The sequence below is a fragment of the Phyllostomus hastatus genome, unplaced genomic scaffold, assembly GCF_019186645.2.
Source record: "Phyllostomus hastatus isolate PE091 unplaced genomic scaffold, TTU_PhHast_1.1 phas_scaffold_78, whole genome shotgun sequence".
Classification (NCBI taxonomy): Eukaryota; Metazoa; Chordata; class Mammalia; order Chiroptera; family Phyllostomidae; genus Phyllostomus; species Phyllostomus hastatus.
This window is the reverse complement of record NW_025334041.1, coordinates 43,496,852-43,521,558: the sequence shown is the minus strand read 5'-3', so window position 1 is coordinate 43,521,558 and position 24,707 is coordinate 43,496,852. Positions and strand designations below refer to the sequence as shown.

Below are 24,707 nucleotides of genomic sequence, written 5' to 3'. Positions count from 1 at the left end.
TGAGTGTTAAATAAATATTCATCTGTCCTTCTTGCCTTCTTCTTACCCTCTGCAGGAGACTTTTCACTCTAGTGAGCTTTCAGAACATGTACTCTTATACCCTGCTGAGCCGGAACTGGAGACTATGCATGATTAAATACCAACAGTATACTGTTTCTGTACTAAACATAGAATTAGCTATTGGTTTCCATCTAATGAGCCTATAATCTAATTAGACAGACTGACAACTCCCTGAAACAAAGGAAAAGATAAGAATGCACATAAGCATAGTACAATAAGTTATAATGGAGAAAGTGGCATATTAAGATGTTTAAGAATATAAAATCACCATAAAACTAGCTTACATTTGATGCATGTTTTGTAGTTCTTGAAATATTTGTATAGCCTCTGTCTTATTTATCCTGTACAGTACTATAACCCTAAAGGTCTACTGGACAAGGATATGAAATACGTACTTGGGTCTTAGACATAAACAGAGTATGATACAAATTCTCAGTATTAAACTCTAACCTACCTCTTCCTGTAAATCATTTTTCCCTGAGGATCTCATTCCTCATTTCAGCATCTGAATTATGTAAGCAAAGGACATTCAGACATTTTCTTTAAGTAAAAGAGATAGAATATTTCTGAATTGGCATAAAATTGCAAAGATGTTTCTACATCCTATGTTGTTTTGAGAAAACATCATCCCTCTTCGTATCACTTCTGAGGCAACACTACATTCCTTCATCTGTCCCACACTTGAAACTAGACGAGGGTCCCAAAGTACTTATCCAGGGGAGGTAGTATGGAATTAGGACCCTCAGAGACCTGCCTTGGAATCCTACTTTATTACATCTTGTCTAACCATTTGGTCTATTTTTTTTGTGTTCATAGATTTCTTTTTACAGAACATAGTTTCACTTGAACCTCAGTAATCATGAGAAATCTCAGGATTCTAATTTCTATGTTTAGATAACTTGGTTATGTAAATGACATACTTAAAAATTACATCATAGGTCTTTTCCAGGGAAATTTCTGAAACACCTTTAATTTGGTAATTCTGAATAACAAAAAAATACTATTTACTGATAAGGAGGGGCTTCTAGGAATATTTGCTAGCCCTCCACCATTCTCCAAAAGTCAATGATGGTTGAGAGAAAAAAACTGGGGTATATGGCATAGAAAAAAATATGCTATTATGAAATATTATGCACTCTGTGAATAACAATTTTTTTTTAACAAATCAGACAGGAGTATATAAGTTAAGCAGACAGGGGTATATAAGTTAGTGAAAAGGGAACAGATTTTTCTTCCATCTAGAACTTTCCCTTGATGCCTTCTGTCATTAATAAAAATATGAATTTTTTAACAATAAATTCAACATACATACACACAGACACACTCACACATAATGCTCATTAGAAGTCTGGGGCCAGAGGTGGTAGGGTGGAAGAGAAGGAAGGTAGAAAAGAAGAAGCATATATAATATCACAACTTAGAGATGGTGACTTTAAGACTGAAATGGTTCAGCTTCTAACAAGAACAGCAGAAATACCTGAGAAGTGATAATTCAGACTCTGATTAAACCTCCAATTCTGGTGAGCTGACTAGTCTTCTGGAAGGTAGTAGCATCATGGTCAAAAGGAGTTTGAATCTCAGCCCTGACATGTGCTGGTGGTATGAACTTGGGTTAGTTTCTCAACTTTTCTGAACTTAAGTTTCCTAATTTGTAAAATAAAAATTATATCTATCTCAAGGTTAGCATAGAGACGGAATCAGATGCTGTACATTAAAACTTTGCCACAATGCCACTGAGCTCTCAATGAATGTGCAGTATTAGTAGTTAGACAACTCACTCCATTGTGGGGTAGTTCTTCCATCAAACTGTTCCTAAAATAATGAATCAAAATCTGTCTCTATATGATTTTCACCCATTTGTGGTTGTTCTCCCATCTGGGATAACCTAGAAGAATTTGATGGAAAATTTGTCTGCTCCTTCTTCCTTTAGGCAGCAATTTGATGTCTGCAGCACTTTGCATTCCCTATGCTGTAGGCTTCAGCATATAATGCTTTCCCTTTCCTATCCCACTGAGTTAATACTAGATATTTTGTTAGCAATATAAAATGAATTCTATTGCTACTACTTCCTCCTGAAAAGGAGTCAAAAAGCAAATCATAAAATAAAACACTCAACAAAGAAAACATAAATTATGAAATTGAGAACTTGTCTCTGATGGGAGGTTATTTATAGATGTTGAATCTTATAAGCATAAACTTTATGTAAGCCTTATTTACATATTAACCTAAAGCCTCCTTTCTTATAACTTAAAAATTATTTAAACATTCTGATTAGGTTAAAACACTCCAAACTTGCTTCTCCTTCTGTATTAAAGACATCATAGTCCTTCTAGTTACTTAAGTGTGAACAAGCAAACATACTTGACTCTTCACTGATCTCATCCACTCACACCTGAAGAGTATTGGTCTCATTGTTCAGATGTTGCCATTTCATGTCCTCTTTCTCTTTCCATAGCTGTTACAGCTGAGGCTTCCAATGATGGATGCCTACCACACTGCAACCTGGGAGCAAAGTGACCAAGGCACTGACTACTAGCATCTCACTTTCTCCCCGCCCTTTGATCTCCGGCTGCTTCTTCTCACTCACCAAGTTCAAGCTCTAGGGCGGGGGGGGGGGGGGGCTCATTGGTGGAGTCCATAAAGGGCACCAGAGAAAGTGGGATTGCAAAGAAAATGAAAGAGATCTTACACATTTCTTAACTTCTCTTTTGATTCCTGTCTGTTTCTTTACAATGTGTATTTTGTACTGACTCCAGAGTTATTTTTCTAAAATGCACATTTGATCATGTTGCTCCCCTGCTTATAACCAACCCCTCCATGCCTCCTGAGCCTGTTTTATAGTCCTCTTCCACTGAGCTCCTGACAGCCTTTCGCCTTAACTTGTTTCTGTCTTCTTTCTCTGTTGCCTCCTAGGTTTCAGGCATAACAAACAGCTTGTGGTTTTCCATGTCCTTCAGATTTAGATCCTTGCAAGAACCATGTTTTCATCTTCTAAGCCAAGATCCTAACTGGAATAGCTCCTGGCTCCTAGGAAAAGCTCCCACATGTGCCTGCTGAGTGAATGGATATCTGCACTTTTGCATACCATATTCCCATACCTAAAATGCTTCATAAATTCATAATTTTCCTTCAGGTCTCCGACTCACACTTCCTCTGTGAAATCTTCCTTGGCCTATCCTCACATCCCCTCCCCTTGTGACAGATGCATGTCTCTGTCCTCTCAGACATCTGCACACATCCTTTTCAGTATTTATCTCCAGGTACCATTTGAAATTGTTCTCATGCCTGTATTATTCATCCATGGGTCCCCAGGACTGAAAGGATGGCTGATAAACAATGGGTGCTCCATGTACACACAACCCGTTTACTGAGTAGTCCCATAGAGTGGGTAGGGGATAAAATATGAAGTAGCTTTTTTCTACACAGTTACTATTCTCATCTCCTTCTCCTACTCCTTAATGATAGCTTGGGAAAATTCTTAGCTCTTAAGTCACTTTTCGCTATAACATGTCTACCTGTTAAAGCCTCAGCTTCAAACTTGATTTAAATCTCTTTTCCTCCTACTCTCTGCAGAACTTAATAGGGACCCTGACAGCTTTGAGGTGAGGAAGGCATGGTCTGCCTCTGAGTCACTGACTCTTTCCTCCTCAAGGTCTAGTTCTTCTAGTGCATTATGTGAAGAGAGGAAGCCTTTTTTATTTAACTGGCTTTTTCATTTAATTCTTATTTGTGTTGGTTGTGGCTGCTGGTCTAGTGAATGATACTGACCACTGCAGTGGCAGGTGGCCAGTGGCTGGTTCTCTCAGATAGATCTGTGCACACATCTTAGGGGCAGTGCAATATTTGGCTTAAGCTTGACCTCCTTCATGTCTGTCAGCTGTGGCCACACTGGAGCACTGATCATCCTGTAGATGCTGGGTTATACTTGCCCAGCAGTCAACTCTCTTGAGTGGTATATGGAAGACACCTGGCTCAAGTCAAGCTCTATCTCCCATGATCATTTCAACCATACACTCACATAGCTTTGCCAGGCCCAGTAGTGGCTTGTTATGGCTTTATTGCCATGTCTTCTCTCTCTCTCTCTTGCCATCTCTTTCCCATTCCACTTCTTTCCTAATTCTGATTGGCAAACGAAGTAAGTTTACTGACTAAGCAGATGTCCAACTGGGAAACCAAACCACCATGTCCCCAACTTTTGGGCAACACCAGTTTCAAAGAGTTATTCCCTTGGATCCTTTTCCCTCATTTGGATTGAGAAACACCCTTCCCTTTCTCAGAGGGATGACTGGATTACTTCTCAATGCAAACACTGTATCTCACATAAGAAAAAGATTCTCTTTTCCCCTCTACCATGAAGATCCTCTTTTCATCCCTCCAGCTTCTGTTTACATAGACTAGGCTGAGAGCTGAGGAGATGATAGTTCTGCAGTAGTTCTGAGGGAGGTTTATGGATCCTAGAGCCATTCTATGAAAAGGACCACTCAACATCCCATTATAAAATTTGTTGAATAGATGAGTGAGTAAATGGATATGTCTATTTTGAATAATTATTAATGGATGGGACTGCTGGTGCTGTGCAATGAGGTGATAGGTGGATTGTGAAAGAGAACAAGACTAGGCTGTGATAGAAACCCAATAGAACGCTCGGGACTCTGTCTCAGGGCTCAGTACCCAGCCTGTCATCTTTGAATAACCTCACCTTGTCTCAGCAAGGTGTGTGTTCAGAACTTTAATCAGTAATGTCACTGCACATGTCAATAAGAGAATGGGAAAATTACCACAGAAAAAGCAGTTTTGTATTTTTTAAAATTTGGAACTCTGAATAGGGAGGAAAATGTCATTTCTGCCAGAGGCTCAACATTCTGCTCTGGTCCTCTGTAAACTCATTGTCAGGCAATTCCAGAAATTGCCTCCACTAGCCTCTGGGCAAAGTGTCTCCTTTTCATAGAAAAATGTCACCTTTTTTCTAGAAATGGCAGGTGGTTATTTTTTTCCAAAGGAAAAGTGACCTTTGCGTTTTGTTAAAAATAAATTCTCAAGGACTGAGCCTTGATGAAAAACACTGAAAACAATTCCACATCTTTTAGTTTGTACTTGAAGTTCTACTTTGTGAATTCTGAGATTACACCTGTCACCACTGATCTAGCCTGGGGGTGAATGTCAATAACCAGAAAATCCTGGCACCTTGTTTTCCAGAAATGTCCATCGCACAGAGGATGGATTCTTGTAACTCCAGCCCTTGCTGCATCTAGCCCTGGACACACACATGTGCATGCATACACTCTCACCTCACTACTCTAACACCTCAAAGCTTTTATGTTCTGATCTAAATTATAATCTTATGTAAGTACATTAGAAACCACTCTGAAAAAATGCCACTTCTGCTACATAGTTTGTCTATCACCATGATTAAAGTACGTGAGTGCTTCCTCTTAAATTTAGAAATGTGGCAATTTAAGTTTTTTTTTCAAGCAAAAATTTTCATGCTTTCCTGAGAAAATGGGAGAAAATAAATCCAGTGTTCTTTTTTTCTAGTTGTGTGAGCAAGTAGGAAAGAAAAACAACAAAGCAGCAAGAGGAGTGACAATTTCAGGACCCAATATTTTAAAACAGAGAAGGAATACTATGTGGGTGATATGGAGAAAGAGAAGTCTAGGTTATTAATCTTGGTTTCACAAAACAAAATTCCCACTTCTTTTGTCAATATCTCATGTGCTTGATGAAATTTTTTCCTTTCTGACAATAGTTCTCACCATTAAGAAATGCACGGTTTGCCTAATACTGTTGGATTTTCAAACGGAGTAGCAAATTAGATGATGACGCAAAATGTACCATGTGTGCTCTTGTCTCTTCATGTGAATCCTCAGCTGGAGTGTGTGAGAGGCACATTAATTACACTGCATACAGGAATAGTGTTTCTGCATCTGCAGCAGTTTTGTCATTTGCAGACTCCAGCGCACTCCATCTCTAACTTCACTGGCAGCTTGCAAAAACCAGCAGCATTACACTTACAAACAAAGGTCTGCATGGCCACTTATCTCCTATTGATGTCAGAGAAATCTTCTCATTTAGAATGCTAGTGAGTTTATAACTACAAACTAAGATCTAAGACTTGGCTGATGAAACAAAGGCAAGTTCTTGCCTCTTGTTCTGACTTACGCTTCACATATCTATAGGTGATGATATATGTGTGTGTATACCTACAATTAAACTATTCATTGAGCACTTACAAGGCCACCTGACAATCTGTAGGACTATTCACCAATGTCCCATACAGATATTTAATTCAGGGAGTATGTCAGGGAGTATTAAGTCTCTTAACAAAAACACTTACCTTGACTCATACATTTTCCGACTATCTTACCCTCCTTAGACTTTTCTATTTGTTATGATTCAGGATTGACAAGCTTTTATTTTACGAGTTATAGTGTCAAAAACTGAGAAACTATCATTAAACAAATGAAGATTAGGTTACTGATTTCTCTCAAATGTGTCTAGCAAACAGGAATTAGGATCCTATGGCACACCTAAACAGCACCCAACCCAATTTTGAGTGGTACATGCACACAAAGGACATCAATGTCCTATTTCAGCTACCAGTCTACCAGCAACAGAATAAGAGTGGTCAACGTGGCACTACAATTCAGAAAAATTTCTTATTATCGCCCTTAAATATAAAACTCTTTAAAGAAACAGGAGTTGTTTTGTCATGCAGTGTTCAATGCTGAATCATTTCATTCCAGGGCTCAAAGGATGAACATGCTCAGCTGTTCATACATCTTTTCACGTTTCTATCACTCCCAGAATTCTAAAGCTTCCTTCAAATAATTGAAATATAATCTTATAAATATTAATAACGGCTACCAACTTTGAGGGATTCCATGTGTCATGTCCTATTCTAAGTATTTTATATGTAATAACTCATCTGATGAAATGTTTGGTTAAACTAGACAAAGAAAAACTTTAAATAAATCTTGGAAGAGAACATAAATAATCATAGAAGAACCTAAGATTATTACAACAAATCTTTTACCTCCATAGTAGTCCATGTAAGCAAATCAGTGCTGCACTTAAAGATTCAGTTAACTGTTCAATCAGCGAGTTGACTATTCGCCGTATATCTGCTAATGATCAAGTGTCACACCCAGGCCCTGACCTCAGAGAGCTTGTAGTCAGGTGTGGGGTGAAAGGGGTATGAAAAATAGAGGTTATAATTCAGCTGGTAGAAAATAAAAATAAGCAGCATTTAAAAAAAGCAGATTGTCACCTGATAACCAAAGACTCAGTTTTGTTAGTTAATGAAAAGAGAGTAGTAGGAACTGAACGAATCTGACATCCTCTGCAAGAACACACCTGCCAAACCAGACACCAGACTCTGGTGAATCTTTGTTATTATCTACAATCTTTGCTTCATTTATAAGCAAGAGAATTGGTGATCCTGGCCCCAGACCTAAAAAGTTAAAATGATAAAAACTTCTTAAATGTATTTAGATAATACCTTTATTTCAAGTATGTCTAACTTAATCTGATTACCTTTCTCTAATACACTGACAACCAACTACCTCCTCCACAGAGTAGGTATAAAAACATAACTTTAACCTCATAATTTCCAATCCATTTCCATTAAACTTAAATAACAAGTTTTCAGATTTTTAAACTGTCAATTTCAAACCTAGTAAGGGTACCTAATGACATCCCTGGTGAGTTTGGCTCTTAGGCTGAGTGGAGGCCCCACCCACTTTCTCTTTTAGCTCTTAGGAGCGCCAGTGAACCTGTACTACAAATTAGTACAAAGCTTTTGTGCAGAATAACTTAAAAGCAATAGTGATAGGAGTACATATAAGTGCACCGACCTCTGTGACATCAATAGGTACGATGGTCATGGACATTATAACCCAACTACTGTGTGACATCTCCCAATGGATATCAATAACAAAACTAGAAAAAAAATTAAAACAACAAACTTTGTTATATCTGTGCTACAATGGGAATAGAGTTCTTAATTCTGGGGCAGAGAAGAGAAGTAGGATTGGACTTGTATAAGAGTCATCCCTTTTCTTGTGAGCAGTCAGCTAGACTGTGCTTTTAAATGAAGAAGGCATAAAGAGCTCTGTACAAGGCATTTACACAAAAAGAGAAATATGCAAAAAAAGGTACTGCAATAACACTTACTTGGGTTACAAAGGCCTCTTTTAAAAAACTAAATGAGTTATTGATGAAGCATAACATGACTTTAAGAACTGGCACAGCAAATATTTTTAATCCTTTCAAGGAGTTTGTTTTGTAGCTGAAAGCAAGTGTTTTGTCAACCATGGCACCTGCATTCCCTGTCACCATGAAAGGAGGATAGTGGGTAGGAAGTATTTAGTGGGGTGCCTGCTCTTGCTGTGAGATGCCTGTTATTGATCTGAAGGATGCATTCCTAGCAGAGGAGATAATAAGTATTTGAACAAAATGAAACAAGGTTTTGAAATATAGCTGTGCTTAGAAAAAAATCCGGAGTAAATATACTGATAAGCTAAACAGGCACAGTTTATTTCTTCTCTACTGGTGATACTAGTACTGGGCAGCTGGCTAGAAATTCAATTCTATTTTCTGGCTTTTATGGGAGCACAAGATGTTTTCTTGTAGCATCCAAGAAATAAGCAAAAATAATGTTAATATCAGGGATTATTTACCAAATTATCTAACATGGATCTGAGTCTGAATATTTTGCAAGGTCTTACAAACTGAACTGCTTCAACCAGCTCCTTTATTTTTATTAGAAAGACAGAGCTAGAGAGCTGGTGATATTACTGCTCATCATCTCTGAATGTGGTATTATAATCCACTATTATTTATTCACAGCATGATACGAGAACCAGAAGGCAATAAGATATCAACACTTCTGTACCAGAAGATTGTGAGAAGGTAGAGTGCCATGAAAACAAAGGATAATTTTCTCAGAGAAGTTTGAACTCAAGGAATTCAGAAATAAAGAAGGCATAGGAAGGATACTGTGGTAGATGAAAAATTACTTGAAATTTTTTGCTACTTCTCCCATCAAAATGTGAGACCTAGTTTCCCTCCTGTTGAATCTGGACTCACTTGTGACTTGCTTTGATCAACAGAAGGGGTGGAAATGATATTGTACTGGTTCCAGGCTAGGCCTTAAGATGTGTGACACCTTCCTCTTTTGCTCTCTTGGAGCACCAAGCCACTACGTAAAGCAGTTTAGCCACCCTGTTGTTGAGACCACATGGAGAGAGAGAGGTCTTGTCAGCCCTCAGGAGTCCCCTCCGTCCTAGCCAAGGCGTGAGTGTGAGTGAAGCCACCTTGTACATCAGAGCCACGGGGGGTGGCTAGGTGACTGCAGCTGCACGAGAGCCCCAAGTGCGTCTGGTAGATGAGAACCACCAGCTGGTCCCAAGCAAGAATGTAGAGTCATGAGCACACATTTGATTGTTCTTTTAAATCACTGAGCTTTGGTGTGGCTTGCTATGCAACAATCGAGAACTAAACAGATACTTCAAATAATAGAAATATTACATCTCTCTGATTAGTTCATTTGCTTCTGGCATTTGACAGATCCATCTAAATGATGTGTACCATGCAAATGCGAACACTTGGCTGTGGTGGTGGTGATGAAGAACTGGCAGTCACGGGGAGGGGCCAGCACCGTGTGTGCTCAAAATTCAAGGGAAGCCCACTCTGGATATAAGTTAATTATGAGGTGGTTTGAAGTAAGACAAGAAACATTTTCAAATTACTTCTCAGGTCTTCTCATGCATATATGTAGCTCTTCCTCAGGAGATGTTTAATTAAAAATTGGAATTTTATTAAACTTCTAAGAAGCTAATAATGATTACAGAGGAGGTGGGAGAGGTGGAAGACCATTGGGTGTCCAGTAACTAGAGAATCAGTACTTACAGCTCAGCCTTAAGAGGGGCAATGGCTGTCATACTTGGGATACAGTGGTCATTTGCCCACACAGAATTTATGGCCTCAGGTTAATCTTTGCTGTTCCCTAGAGAGCAAAAAAGTAACTATGATTTCTGATAATGCAATTACAGAACAGAATAGGCCAAAACAGTGTTAAAATCCTCAAAGAATGAGAAATTGCTCATAGTTCCATGACCCAAGCTAATAAAAGATGAGCATAAGGATTAATTGGTTTGCTCTCTTTGGGGGTGGCCCCAAAGGTCATTCCCCAGGACTATTCATAAATACTTCATCAAAGCAATTCTGAGTGAAGAGTTGACCAAGGGAGGGTCAGGAGAGTATGGAGAATGTTTGCTAGGCTATACAGTAGGTGGGGAAAATGTCTTCTTGCTACTACTGAATGCTGTGGTTCTAAGTTCAGTGGGCCTAATAGTGCAGATTCTAAGACTTCTAGTTCAAGATGACAGACTAAACACACATGGCTATTCATTTTAACAAAGACTTTAAAATGAATAAACCCACAGCAATGAAAAGAACCTGTGAGAAGCTATTGTCTAATAGAGAGAGGCTGAGATAAGACAAGACAGCTCAGAGAATTTCAGAATATGGAATGTCAATAATGATGACTATATATCCTGGCATCAGAAGGTGGATTCTAGAGCAGGGGTTGGCAGACTATATGGCTCATGGAGCAAACCGGCAGCTGTCTCCTTATAAACATAGTTTTATCGGAACAAAGACATACCCATTTATTCATGTATTGTCTATGGCTGCTACAATGGCAACAGAATTAAATAGTTTTGACAGACCACCTGGTACACAAAGACTAGAGTATCTACTATTTGACCCTTCACAAAAGAGTTTTGTGATTCCTGTTCTAGTGTGTTCTTGAAGGGGAGGGAAATGAGAGACTCAGAGTTTCTCTGCAGAATTCCAGAAAGGCTTGGGATTAGGAAACAGTTGGTACAAGTACATAGAGACTGGCCCTGCTATACCTGTGTGCAGAGCTCCCAGCACCTATCCTGAGTTAGAGTGTGAGGGTGTCTCCCCCCAAAAATGGCCCCTTTTGACAGACGTTCATATTTTGTTCCCCCTGATAGTCCCTGGTAAAATCTGCCTAGTCTTCATACTCTGCCACAAATGTAGAACTCCCAAGGAACTTTTCAATGTTTCACTTCTAAATGTGGATCATTGAGGGTCACCAGACAGGTGAGGACTGTGCTTCGGTTTGAAAGAAGACATGATATGAATAACGGTGGACTCTGTTTGGGAGAGCCATCATTGGAAATTCCATGTGTCAGCTGTATGACAGGCCTGGATAGAAGTAGGAGGACAAAAGACTCCCAGAAAAAAAGAGACCCTCTAGAGGACCGAAAATGATGGCATTTGAGAAAAAGAGTATTATTTTTTTAAAAAGACATTGTGAAAAAGAGAGAAAAAGTAAAACTCCACAATGTGTTTAAGGGGAAAATGTGTTAATGGTACAGCACTGGGGTCAGTGAATGAACATACAAATCCACAGCAATGCGAAGACTGCACAAAATTACCCAAATTAGTTGTGAATCTTTATTGGGACAATGTGGGAGGGTGGATGGGGGTAAGAGAACAGAAGCCACATTTCTTTCTAAAAGGAAGTACTATAAACATGGTATGTCTGAAACTGTTAAATCAAGACAGCAGTATAAACACATTAATTAGAGGTGTGAAAATAGTTACCAGAAGAAACATCTGAAAAAGTACAAAACTACCTATGCCTCTGAGATATGGACCTGGAGGATAGGGAGGAGCAGGGCACAAAATATCACATGTATTATAAATATTTTGATGATTTTTTCCCATGTGCACATATTGACTCAACAATTTTTAAATGCCCTTACCTGAAAACTAGTTCCGGCAATTTGGAATCAGTAGATCTAGGGGCACAGAATATGCATCCTTAAAAATCTCCCCCAGGGATTCTGACAAATTTATTCTCATGCCTCTGCTTTTAGAAACACAAATAAAGAGGTAGCAACTAGTAAAAGAGCAGTAATATTGATCTGCCAAATGGAGAAATGCCAGGAGCTAAAGGATGTTGGTCTCCCTGATAGCTTCCTGCCATTTTTACTAATAAAATGAAGAAATATTAGAGGAAGGCACATAGCAACTAATAGGTTGTGAGTGACCTCATAATTCTATAGGGAAACCTTATGGGTACGTCAGCTTTTCTCCCTCTTATATTTGTTGAAAATCAAAAGCCTTCACTCAAAAGTTAGCCTGGGGAAAACATGAAACATCACATAAGGAGGGAAGTTTTTTAACAGAAACAGGTTAGATCAATTCTTTCATACTCTGCAGTTTCTGTGTAAATTGTATTTACATCAATCTTGATTTGTAAAATAGTATAGAGAATGTTATCAGGATCCCTGAGCCTACAAATGATTGCTGGGATGTGCAGAGGACTTTCTGGGCACTGTGGTTAACTTCTTCTAGGAAAGTGTCTTCTGGAACACCATCCGACCACCAGGGATCAGCAAAAGTAATTGTCAAAAAGCAGCCAGGTGTGCAGTGTCCTCATTTTCTCTGTTCTCTGCCCCTTCCCAGAACTCAGTGCTGACTGAGAAAGGAAGAATTCCCACCCCACCCTTATTTCTATTCTGCAGGATCCTAGGTCAACTTCTTAGTAGACTGGATTTTTCTTAGTGCCCACACAAACTATTGACACCTCTTTGTCTCAATTAGAGATAATCTAGAGCTAGAAAGTTGGTTCAAATATCTTCATGTTTATTTCAATGTCAAATGAGATTCCTTACATTTTAAATACCAATGACTTAGTGTTTATATCTGTAGTGTCTATTGATTTTGTGAATTTTGAGGTTCATTTACAGATGAAACTATTTAAAAAGGAAATTTTGTCCCTAACATATATTGTCTTTTTAATTTCATCCAGAAACTGGAAAGCGGGCTTTTTTTGGGGGGGGGCCTTCAATGGAAAGCTCTTGGTCCAATTACCTTGACTTGGCTCTATTGTAACACTGGGGTTCAGCCAATTAAAATTTCACTTCTTAATTTCTAAGAGCATCATCCATCCATCTATCCATCTATCCATCTACCCATCCAGTACTCAATGAGCACCTGCTATCTGCCTGGCACTGCAGGAACAATAAGTAAAGAAAACATCTATCAGCAAATAAATCTCTATGCTTATACGGTTAAAAAGTTATACAAGAAAAATCTTATACATAGGTATGTGTGCATTTATGATATCTGTGTTTTTAATTTGACTATATACTGTTCTTGGATGTTTGTCTAAATAGTTCATGTTTACAGGTTACTGGGATCATCTTACTAGATACTTCCCATGAACATTCACTGAAGATACAATGTTAATGTACACTATGATGTAATACATATCTTTTTTTAGGTATTCCTCCTACTGTGTCTTTTTGTATGCAGTTCCCTCTTCCCACAACTCTCCTCACTTGTCCATCCAGCAACTGCTTGTTCAACACCCAGAAGTCTGCCAGGCACCATCTACTCCATGAGTCCTTCCCTAAGCACTTCCCAGTGGAGTTGATCACCCTCTCCTCTGTACTCTTCTGGACTCTACATATTTTTATTATTGCATTGACATAAATATCCATTAACATGTCACTCATAATTTCTGTACTGTGAGCTTCTTGAGGATAGAAACATTTGTCTCTTCATTTTTGCATTCTTGATAATTAGCAGAATGCCTGACACAGAGGGATATTCACTAAATAGTAGCTGAACTAAACTGAAAAGCCATTCCTTTTACTATAATGTGTGGAATGCCAGAGAAATGTATTCACATTTTATTTTAAATGATATCAAAATTCAAAATAAACATTTTCAAATATTTAATAAGCAGATTTTAATGTTTTATTACATTCTTTTCTGATGAGAGAAATTCTTATCCTTATAAAAGCCTAATAAAATTGTATAGTTAGGAACATGCTCTTTTTATTAAAAATTTCTGTTGCTCGTTCCCCTCACCCACTCTTCTGACTCTGTGCCAACTTCATGGTTATTGTAGAGTTATCCTATTCACATGTTATAACTACATGTTTATATATCCAAGGTCCCTCCTAGACATAAAATCCTGCAGCGCCAAGACCCTGCCATACCCGAGTTTGTAGTCCTGGTGTACTGTAATGGCTGGGAAGGGGAAGAGCTCAGCAAGCGCTTGTTGCATTAATAAACAGGGAAAAATAGGAGACAGTAAATGCAACTTAATCCTAGATTCTTCTTTCTCTATTAGAATCTGTTGTGTGATTATCTTAAAGAAAAATGTCATAAACTCTACATAAAACTTTGTTGTTGAATAAGCCTAGATTAGACCACTTGGGTATGGAACACTAGGAAAATGAGTAGGAAGGGAAAAATCTTAGCTGTGCAAGTATTTTCATTTTATTTTGTCTTTTAATTTTATACCAAAAGAGGTCTTTTTCAGTTTTATCACAGGGAATAGTCAGTGGATTAGAGAAAAAAAATCACTAGATCCTTTATTATGAAAATAAATAGGTATGTTAAATATTTCACTGAAGTTCAAAAGTTTTGGAGATATTTTCCCCTCTGCTAAGATAATATTATTTCTGAAATTTCCTCTCATTCTAACTGTAGGCATTATGATGATTTTTAGATGAGTCTTTGGATGTTTCTCTGTTATTTTTTTGCAACATGAAAGTGTGAATTCCTAGTAAAATATCACCAGATGGACAGTAGAGTGGGACCCTCTCTAGTGTACTCTTGCAGAAAATTATTACACAATTTTTCACAACAGCAATGTTTGAAAAATGCAATGAATTAGTTTTGAAACTTCATTCAACTCTTAAGGAGCTCTAACATCTATTAAATGTATTATTACTCATTAGTGACTAGGAGTGACAAATATGCTCATTAGGTAACCTTGAAAAGAGGTCATTTCTACAGAAACCGTTTAGTAATTGACAAAGAAGCACTGGTCATTTTTTAAATTAAAAACCCAGATAAATATCTCCATTTTATGTTTTTTCTTCATGTACCAAGCACTTTAAAATCCATGGAATAAGAATTCATGAATCTGTAGACCATACAAATGACGAACTTTTCCTCAAAAGCAATTCTCTAATTCATGTAACCACTAGAACCACTGACTTTCATAAGCTGATATAATAAATTAAACCAATGTTATGAACAATGTGAAATGCTGATATATTTCTTTAGAGCATAGTTACTACAGTTTATAATACTTTTTCCAAGACATTTCAAAAACAACACTACACAATTCCTGAATCAGTATTTTAAATACACATGATCAAATTTGACTTCTTCTCTTTTCCACACAAGCACTTACAAATTATGGGACTAATCCAAGGTCATGGGCAAGTAGAAGAATTTAAAATTAGACTACAAAATCAGACTTAGTTCATTACTTTTTTCTTAAGCTCTGTGCACTTTTTTATTTTATATTTTTTAGCCTTAACAATTTGCCTGGGCATTTCTATACTAAATTAATTTTGTTTACAATTTGATAAACATCTAAGTAACCACATATGAAAATTAATTCATAAGGACTGGAGAGAAAACCTATATATTAAAGTATATGGGCATATAAAGATGAATACCATTTTAAAACTTTTTTAATGAAAGAAGCATGAATATCTAAATATCAAACCTGGGCAATTCAGCATGAGAATATTACAAAATTAATACAGATTAAACATATCAATGGATGAATAAATTAGAAAGTATAAAATGTTAATCGCATCTCTAAGAAGAAACTTTAGGATTAAATTAGAAAAGTGTCAATCTCAAGGGTCCATTGAATCCATCAAATAGAAGGGTAGTCTGAAAAATGCAACAAAAATGGCATTTCAAGCTGTTTCCAAAATACTTCAATTTGATACTCTTTAATTTAGAAAAAACAATTTGCGGTTTTCCTCAAGTGAAGTGGCCTTTGACCTTCAAATTAAAAACACAGACAGAAGCTCCTCCTATTTGCCATAGAAAAAAAGATGTTGCAAAATCATTTTCTGAAACAGCACTTAGAAACTTACCTGTTTCCATTTTTCCATCCTGTGCCGCTGGCCCATCTGGAATCACGCTTTTCACCTGCAGGAACTCATCAGGCTCATCTCCACCAATGATGGTAAATCCAAAACCCATGTTGCTCTTTTTTAGGGTGGTGCTGAGGAATGTTCCCTTCAACTGGGATGCATCCCGGGTGAAGAGTGGTTTTTCTACATTGGTCAATATAAGTTAAAAAAGAAAAAGCTCATTTAAGGCAAGTTCTCACACAGGGGAAAGCCAGCCACTGAGCAGCCATCCTGGGGTAAATGTGGGGGTGTCCTATAGTAAATGCAAGCAGGGGGTGACCACAGGAGCAAAGCTTTTAGTACTTTCTACAAACACAGAGCAGTCCCAAGCACCCAGGGAAAGGTAGGAAAGCAGCTTGGTTTGGAGAGACTTTTTTTTTTGTCAAGTCAATGGTTTCTATTCATTAAAGTAGCTCTTCTTGTGCTTAAAAAGGGCTAAATCAACATGCCATTGGTGCCTTCAGATAAAGAGGAGCCAAAATCATCCAGAAGCATCTGTGTCTGTTCCCCTTGTTCTAAAGGTGTCCAGGTGGGAGGTATGTGTGAGCGGCTAGTCCTTCACAAAACCTTGACGGGGTAGGACTAGGAAACCAAAAGGGGCTATTTTGTTTTAAAGATAATAGAGGCAATGGAATGTCGCCACCAGTTCACATGTCTGAATTGTTTAGAAAGAGCATCTGGATCTGGGACTGAGTTAACTTTTGTTTGTATTGTGAGATACTATACAGATAACCAGATAAATCAATTTCTATTGAACTGACAGTGTTTTAGTATACTCTAAAATGTGAGCAAAGGCAAGCCAATATTTCTAGCTATAATTATGAATGTAAAGGTAGCACATTTTGTAACAATACATTGACACATCCAAATCATATACCTAATTAATCTAAACAGAACTTGAATCCACTCATATAGGTTTGACCATTAATTTATTAATTATATAAGATGCTTTTGCAGCTATGATTTTAAGCATTTTTAAATGCTTTAAAAATAATAGTTGTACTGGGAAGCAGAATTCATGTATTTTAAATGCTATCATAGTCAAATATATATATTTTTAATTGTTCAGTTTGGTTGATATGATTTGATATTTGAACCTGTACATTGTAACTTAGTTAAGTATTTTGTATGACACTCTTTCTGTTGTTACCTTTTTGGTGATATGTAATAGACAAACTATAAAATAATGAGCTATTATATTCAAATTAACTGTCTATTTACATATCATATATATCTTTGTTAAAAATAGAGAAAGCTTCTTTAAAATAAAAATAAAAAACATACATAATCTTGTCACCTAGGTTTCCTTTATGAAAGTAAGATTTATAATTGCAGAGAATTTCAACACTAGACCTTTACATTCACTGTGATTGTGCTGTAGTGCAAGGGGTGAAGGTCATCAGCAGGCAAATCTAGGCCTCCCAGCTACAAAAGCCTCCTTGCTTTCATGATGAGTAAGAGCCCACGAGGACATGTAAAGTTTGTGCAGCATCTCATCCCATTGCGTGGCTCCAAGGTGTAGTCAGGTGCAGCAAGCAGCCTCGGACATACCGATGGGCCAGGGCCTCCAGGCGTGGTTGCGTGGATAATAGGACAAGTCACTCACGCTGTGCGACCTCCACGGGACAGCGAGGGGGCAGAAGGATTTGGGCCTAGGTAATGTTGACGAGGAGCTGTCTAGTGTCACAAAGGAGAACAAGCCTCATTCTGGTGCTTGGTCTTTGAAGACAAACTCATATATCTCTGCAGTTTATAAAGTACCATTGTCAAAACCCATTAATCTCCACCTGGCTACGTGCTGTAAATTTCTGTAACGTAGTGCCTGAGGCTTTACCTTAATCAGTGGTTGCTAAATGCATTCGTTTAGAAATAGCAAACACCCAGCCACAGCTAATAGAGGGGCTTGGGGAAAGCAGATCAATTATTTCAAACAGTCCGAGCTAAAGGCATGTATGTTGGAAGAGCCAGCCATTGGATGGACAATTTTCCCCTCTGAAACACCGCTTGGTGATGGGTACCAACCTCGGAAACCTGGGGCCTGCAGCGGCTTGGCTCCAAGTTCCGTGTGGGGCATGTTATGCTGCTGTAGCTTCCTTTTTGCTTCCAGAACAGGGTTTTCAAACTGAGTTCTTCTATTTATGTGGCTGAAAAACAAAAGTTCAAATTAGGATAACAGTGGGGCAAAGTCATTTAAGAGAACATATGTATAGCTCTACAGAGAGCAGGTGATTAAGAGATGCCTAATGTGATTATAGTCAAGTGCCCCACCAGGCAGGAAGTCAGGCCTCTGCTGGGGCTGGCCCGTGTACAACACACATTTTGTGACAAGAGCAGAGTTCTCAGTGGCTCTGTCATATGTCGTTATATTTAAATTATGTACAATTCAGTCAGAAGAACTAGAATGTGCATTTGTTTTCTGGTCCTACTGTGTTAGTCTGAGATGAATGTGGTGCATTAGAATAAATGGTCAACAAATAAAATTTATACCAAATGGTGTTGAATAGAAGAGTATCATCTAAGCTTTGCAAAGCCCCTAGTGTGAGGTAAATTCACTGATTACTTTACACTTAAAGCAACTCAAGTCCACACTGTTTAGAGTCAGACAGGTCTGGAGTGGAGGGCTGGGATATAGGAGGAAGACTCCCAGGGATGCTGTGGATATTGCAGAATACCTGTAGGATGATCAATGCTGAGATCAACCACAAGTAGAGAATTTACTTTCTATATAGTGAGATGATAAACTCATAGATATTAGACACAAAGTGGCTGGAAGCAAATGTGAATCAGCTAAACTAGGGGCTTATAGTATAAGCACACCCTCTGGTATTTTGAGAGTATAATGAATTCTTCTATGAAATTTAGAGTTCCCTGTTCACAGAAGGGGTAGAAACCAATGATCTCACCTAGCAGCAGTGCCATGTAGGCTGTTCTCTAGGATATGAATGCACCACAAAAAGTCTGGCATATACATTGATTTTGGCCCTTTGCAGAAATAGAATTATGGACTGAAAGCATGAAGAAGAGAGAGGGGTTAGAAGAGGAATGAACAATTCTGAGTATTTAACTCTATGCCAGCTACCACATGTAACTTTCCTTAGAGTTAAGCCTAATGGCAAAAGTCTTGAAATTCCAATTGTTCCATTTCAAGGCGGTGGGACTTACACACTGGAGGCTGAATGACTTGCTGTGAATCACATGCCCGGTAAGTGAAAGGGCTGGGATTTGATCATGTCTATCTCTACAATGCATCTTCCACCTACATCCCTCCTCTTTTTAATGTATGTTTTCACAATGGCAAGTGTGCACATATTTAATGTGCATACAGCACACATTAGACATGCATTAGAGTCACACACATCCTCTTATTTTGTGTCTTCTAGAACTACATATCAGAAAGCAAGGGAGGTTAAAGAAGCAAAATCTCAACAATCAATTTTACATTAATATACATCATATAATTCCTGGTGAGAGAGAAAAGCAGTTGTCAGAAACAAGATAGGACAATTGCAGTATCTAATTACTTCCTCATGGGGGACAGGGGAGGGGCTGGCTTCCTGCGCCACAGGCTCTAGAGTCAATTAGTCCTGGATTCAATATCCAGCTCTACCACTTGATTAGTTGTGTGACCTTGGGCAAGTTATTAAACCTGAACCTTAGTGTCTTCATTTCTAATATGAGCATAATATTCCCTTCCTCCTGGGGAGGTTGTGAGGATTCAATGAAATAATGAATATTGGTGCAGGGTTTCAAGCAGAGAAATACTCAATAACTAGCAGCAGCAGTTATCATCATGGCCACAGCCATCACCACCATGTCATCACCATCACTGTAATCACTGTGAGTCTGTACCAAAGGCTTTGGTAGGGGGCGGGGGAACTTGAATGGCAGTAGGGCCTTTCTCTAATGTATCCTCTGGTAGAGACTATGGTGCTGTTTAGGATAGGGCTTCCTGACAATGCTCTTTGATATTGGGACTCACAGGTACAGGGGTCAATGTAAATCCTGCTCATGTAAACTAATTTTCCATTGGAAGTAAATGATACTGTAATGCTTTTGCTCACTGAAGAGCCATCATGATCTGAGGTGTGTGCTGAACTATGGCATATGAGCTTTCAAAGCTTCTTTGCTGCATAAACTCAGAAAATGCCACTCTATTTCAGAAGGGTCAGAGTTTAAAGCCTCTCTTCCCTGGTCTCCACTTTCCCTTACTAACATCTTAAATATCTTTCTATTACCTAAAGAAATATTATTCCCGACTTCGCCCTTACTTAGCTCTGTAGCTTCACCTCTAGCTGCCTCACCACAGGCACCCTATACTTTGGGCATACTTGGAGCTACTTTCATCGGCAGCACCCTATCAAGCCTCGTATCTTGTCAAGGGAGTTTCAGGCTATCAGTGGTGCAGTGCTTGAAGCAAGACGGCTTGGGTTTGAGGTGGCATCTTGGGAAAATTACTAAAATCTCTAAGCATCAGTATCTCCATCCATAAACTGGGGACATTGATAACTATTGTACTTCCTGGGGTTGCTGTGAAGAGACATAATGTTTGCAAGCACACATACATAGGAGGACCCCACAATTGTAAAGTGTAGTCATTCTTTATTCCTCAAGGTATTACTGATTCTTTATTACTGTTGTTAATCACTGCTGCAGCTGTTATTATAATTACCATCACAATGCTTTCCCCACCTGGCCCATAGTTCCTTTCCTAGCCTCTGCCAACAACACTCCCAGCCTGCTTTACGGTCTTCCCCCTGGCTCTCAGCTTATTTACCTTTTTTATATCCTGCCTCATCATTAAGAGGGTTTGAATCACTTTAAAAGAACAGCAACAATGAAAAGTAAATAAAATCAGGGTGAAGTCAGTTGAATCTGAGTGGAAGATCAATAGACAAAATTGATAATACAGAGTTCTACTTGTTTACTGGAGTTACGTTGCAAATTAGCTTTGAACTTTCTAGCTGCTAATTCAATGAGAGAGAGAGAGAACCATTTATATTCTTCAGAGTATTTAAGATAAACCCAAGACAGTTGTTCAGAAGCGCATAGTATTCCTGTTACTGAGTCTGTGATCATTCTTTCCAGGTCTTTGACAATGAGGTTTCTCTGATACGGTATACAACATCCTAAATGATAATTTCACAACAAGGAATTCAAACAGCAATAGTAACTTTGCCACATTTTTATTTGCTTCTTTAGAATGTATACAGCCGTGTACAGGTTCCAACTTTGTGAATTAAGCCTCAGACAGAGTGAAAAGCAATAGATTTTGTTAAATAACTAAATGATGACTGTGTGTGTGTTTAAGACTTTTGTTTATAAATATATGGTAGTAATTTGGAGAAACCAAGAAACAACTTTGGAGTGTACCAAAGTATCAGCTCCCCATTTCCTATCTGTTCTATTTCTTTTTGCTAGATCATTCTTCACCATATGCATAAATTTATCCTTAGGAAACACATTACAAACACTTTCTGGGGTACATTTACATATACTGTGGGGTTCCACCAACTTGCTACCTGCACATGATTATTTCCTTAGAAAAGTCAACATGTAGCCACCTGCTTTATGGACACAATGCTGAAAATATTCCATTCACCATCAAAATGACCTTTTAAACTTAACAGAGAATGAAAATATCTATGAACTAGTCTGGCATGCTTTGTTACCCCACAAATAGTGGTTGTGGCTTTAGTAACCTGAGCTAATTGCTGTAGAACATTTACATTGTCACAAATGAAGTCATTCATTTAAAAACTTAAAATGCTCCAAAGCTTTAAACAACCTACCACAAAGACGTGTAATTGTAGCTGAATAGGAAAGTCTTGTCTTCTTTGTGCTTCCAAAATGAATAGTTTCGGTCTCTTTAGCAAGGATTTGGAGAGTTTTCAATGTGTCAAAGGATGTGAGTGACAAATGTCAACATCCTCCCCCTTGTTTAGGCTCTGTGAGATAATCATGGGCTATTTCATACAGCTTCCACAAAGAATGGGAAGCTGGGAAGCTACCAAGAGTTCTTAACTTTTTTTTAATTAAAAAATTTTTGTTATTATTTACTACTATTATTTTTAATCCTCACCCAGAAATATACTTATTGATTTTAGGGAAGGGAGGAGAAGGGGAAGGGAGAGAGAGAAACATCTGTTTGAGAGAGAAACATCCATCAGTTGCCTCCAGTATGTGCCCTGACTGGGAATCGAACCTGCAATCTTTTGGTACAAGCGACAATATTTCAACCAACTGAGCAATCCAGCCAGGGCATAACTGTTTCATCACACCTAGTTTATTATCACATTTTATTAAAAGAATCTTTAGGTATTAAGGGCTAAGGGGGTAAGAGACATGTGGGTATATTCTACAACACTGTTTTCCCTTTGCTAAAAGGAAAAACTACTGATACATCCATGTTATAATGGCAAAGGGATCAGAATATTCAAGGATGAGATTCCATCCTTGAACATGCTGTATGTGGGAGTACTTTGTAGTTCAGGATGAAACTGAGAAGCTTAAAAAAACCCACAAAAACAAAATCAGAGAAGACTCAGGCCCACCCTAAGTCAGCTGAGCCATAATCTACCTGCAAATGGAGTACAGGCACTGGCATTTTTAAAAAAGCTTCTCAGGTAACTCTAATGTGCAGCTAGGGTTGGAATCCCCTGAGTTAGAAGTTGAGAAAGTGTGAAAAGGTAGTCGACTAAGGAGTTTCTATCCTAATAAGATTGATGTGGAAGTCTCTTTTTCTGTATGCAGCCTTAGGGAATACTAGAAAACACTATTTTGCTTCAGAAAAGAGGGCTTGTGCCATCAGAAGTTTCAGAAATGCACAGAGTGAAGGAAATATTCGTAGCTGATTGACTAAGGTGCCAAAGGCAATCCCAGGTCCATGTCCTGTTTGACTGCTACCACCCTCACTGTGGGAGGGGGGAATGGGAGACACAGGAGGACAGACATACATCCTGGGCCCATCAGTACACACAGGACAGGTTGGCTGAGGGTTATGAATGCCATCATCTGACCCTCACACTCCAGTGTTCCCTCCGTATTCTAGACTGTTCCTGGGATTTTGAAGAAAGGCACTTTTAGCGCATAGTCAAGAATGATACCTTTATGCCCACTGGCCACCTTCTTGACTTTAGTTGACAGTTTAGAAATAGATCTCTGGGTCAGCATGAGAGAGAGAAGAGAGCAACATTCAAGGGCAGATTGTACCACAAGTAAGATATTTCTAAGGTGGTCAAAGAGATTCTACTAATTTCTTCAAGGCATGAGGTAACCAGTGCTCAATACATACATGTTGAATAAATGCACAGATGGAAGCAGGTATGAATAAAAGGTGATAGATCACACTGTTTTCTGGTGTAACTCTGTCATGAAATATATGCTGTGACAGTCAGAACTTTGTGTGAAGCTTAGGACCAGCTTATGTGATTTAACCAATTTGAATTAGGGTAAAGATCCCTTAATCCTTCAAAACAGAATCTTTCAAGATGTTCTAGTGATACGTGAAAAAGTTATTCCACTTTGGTGATGAAAGATTTGGATGTGAGGAGCTGATAACTAGAAGCTGCTATCTTGCATAAGAGTAGAAATTCACTTATATGAAGAAGCATTATGTTAGGGACAAATATGGCAGCAGCAAGGAGGCTGCCGCTCAGCGCTGGTTGTTGGAGATTGGCTTGGGGTTTGGGGTTGCAGCTCAGTAGGTCATCTTTTCTATGCCAACTTGTTCTTTTGGGAGCTCCCCTAAATCTATTTTACTTCGCCTTCCTTCCTTCCTTCCTTCCTTCCTTCCTTCCTTCCTTCCTTCCTTCCTTCCTCTTCTCTCTTTCCCTCTCTTTTTCTTCTCTCTCTCTCTCCAGAATAATTCCTGAATGGACTTTTGGCAGTGTGAATTTCCTGGTTGCTAGGAATACCCTAGGTTTTCTTTGGCCCCACTTCTGATGCCCACACTGCTGGGTGGTCAGGAAAGTCTGCATATTACCTCCTCATATCTGAACCTAAGGACTATAGCTACACCAGCAGCCAAACACATACATCACACCTTCCCTGTCTATATTTTATTTGTTTTAATATAAGGCTTAAAAACTTTCCATAACGTGCTCTCTACTATCAAGTTTGGATAAGTGGAATAAAAACTACTCATTCTTCAGAAACTTAGAGAGGCTAATAACCCTATGGGGCTTTTCTGGGGCCAAACCTCTTCACAGAAGGCGGGGCAGGAATTAAGAGCTTGGTTACTGCAGTCACATTGGTGGTGCCTACATCCAACCTCCACTATATCACAGGTGTGTGACCTTGGACACATCATTTACTTTCTCTGTATTTCAGAATTTTTTCATAGCAAATTTGGGATAAAAGTGACATCTGTCTCATAAAGTTGTACGTATTATATGAATTAAAATGAGTAAATCACTTATGACCAGTGCCTGAGTGACGTATACAAGAGATGTTGTCAGAATTCATCAGACGGTTGTTTCTCAAGTACTCTTGGGTGGGCACAGTGTGGGGGAACTCAGGGAAGGGCAAAGATGAGCCAGACATGCAGTCTAATGAGGGAGACAAAACAGGAACAAAAAGAATCATAAAATAAAGTTTACAAAATACAATGTATACCTCACAGTGCTTTGAAAAGCTAATTTTAAAAAGCAC

The 24,707-nt window shown here is 38.5% G+C and overlaps 1 protein-coding gene across 3 annotated transcripts in view; it reads right to left on the bottom strand.

Annotated features, from left to right (window-relative positions):
• The window catches only part of MAGI2 (membrane associated guanylate kinase, WW and PDZ domain containing 2), a 1,385,030-nt gene that overhangs the window by 277,161 nt on the left and 1,083,162 nt on the right, over nt 1-24,707 (bottom strand). For 2 of the 3 annotated variants that reach the window (XM_045827541.1, XM_045827544.1), the window contains 3 exons: nt 18,081-18,202; nt 17,610-17,735; nt 16,020-16,202 (listed from right to left, as the gene is read on the bottom strand). In XM_045827541.1, the coding sequence (XP_045683497.1) occupies nt 16,020-16,202; nt 17,610-17,735; nt 18,081-18,202 (431 nt within the window). The remainder of the gene's footprint in view (nt 1-16,019; nt 16,203-17,609; nt 17,736-18,080; nt 18,203-24,707) is intronic. The other variant, XM_045827543.1, reaches the window with a different exon arrangement.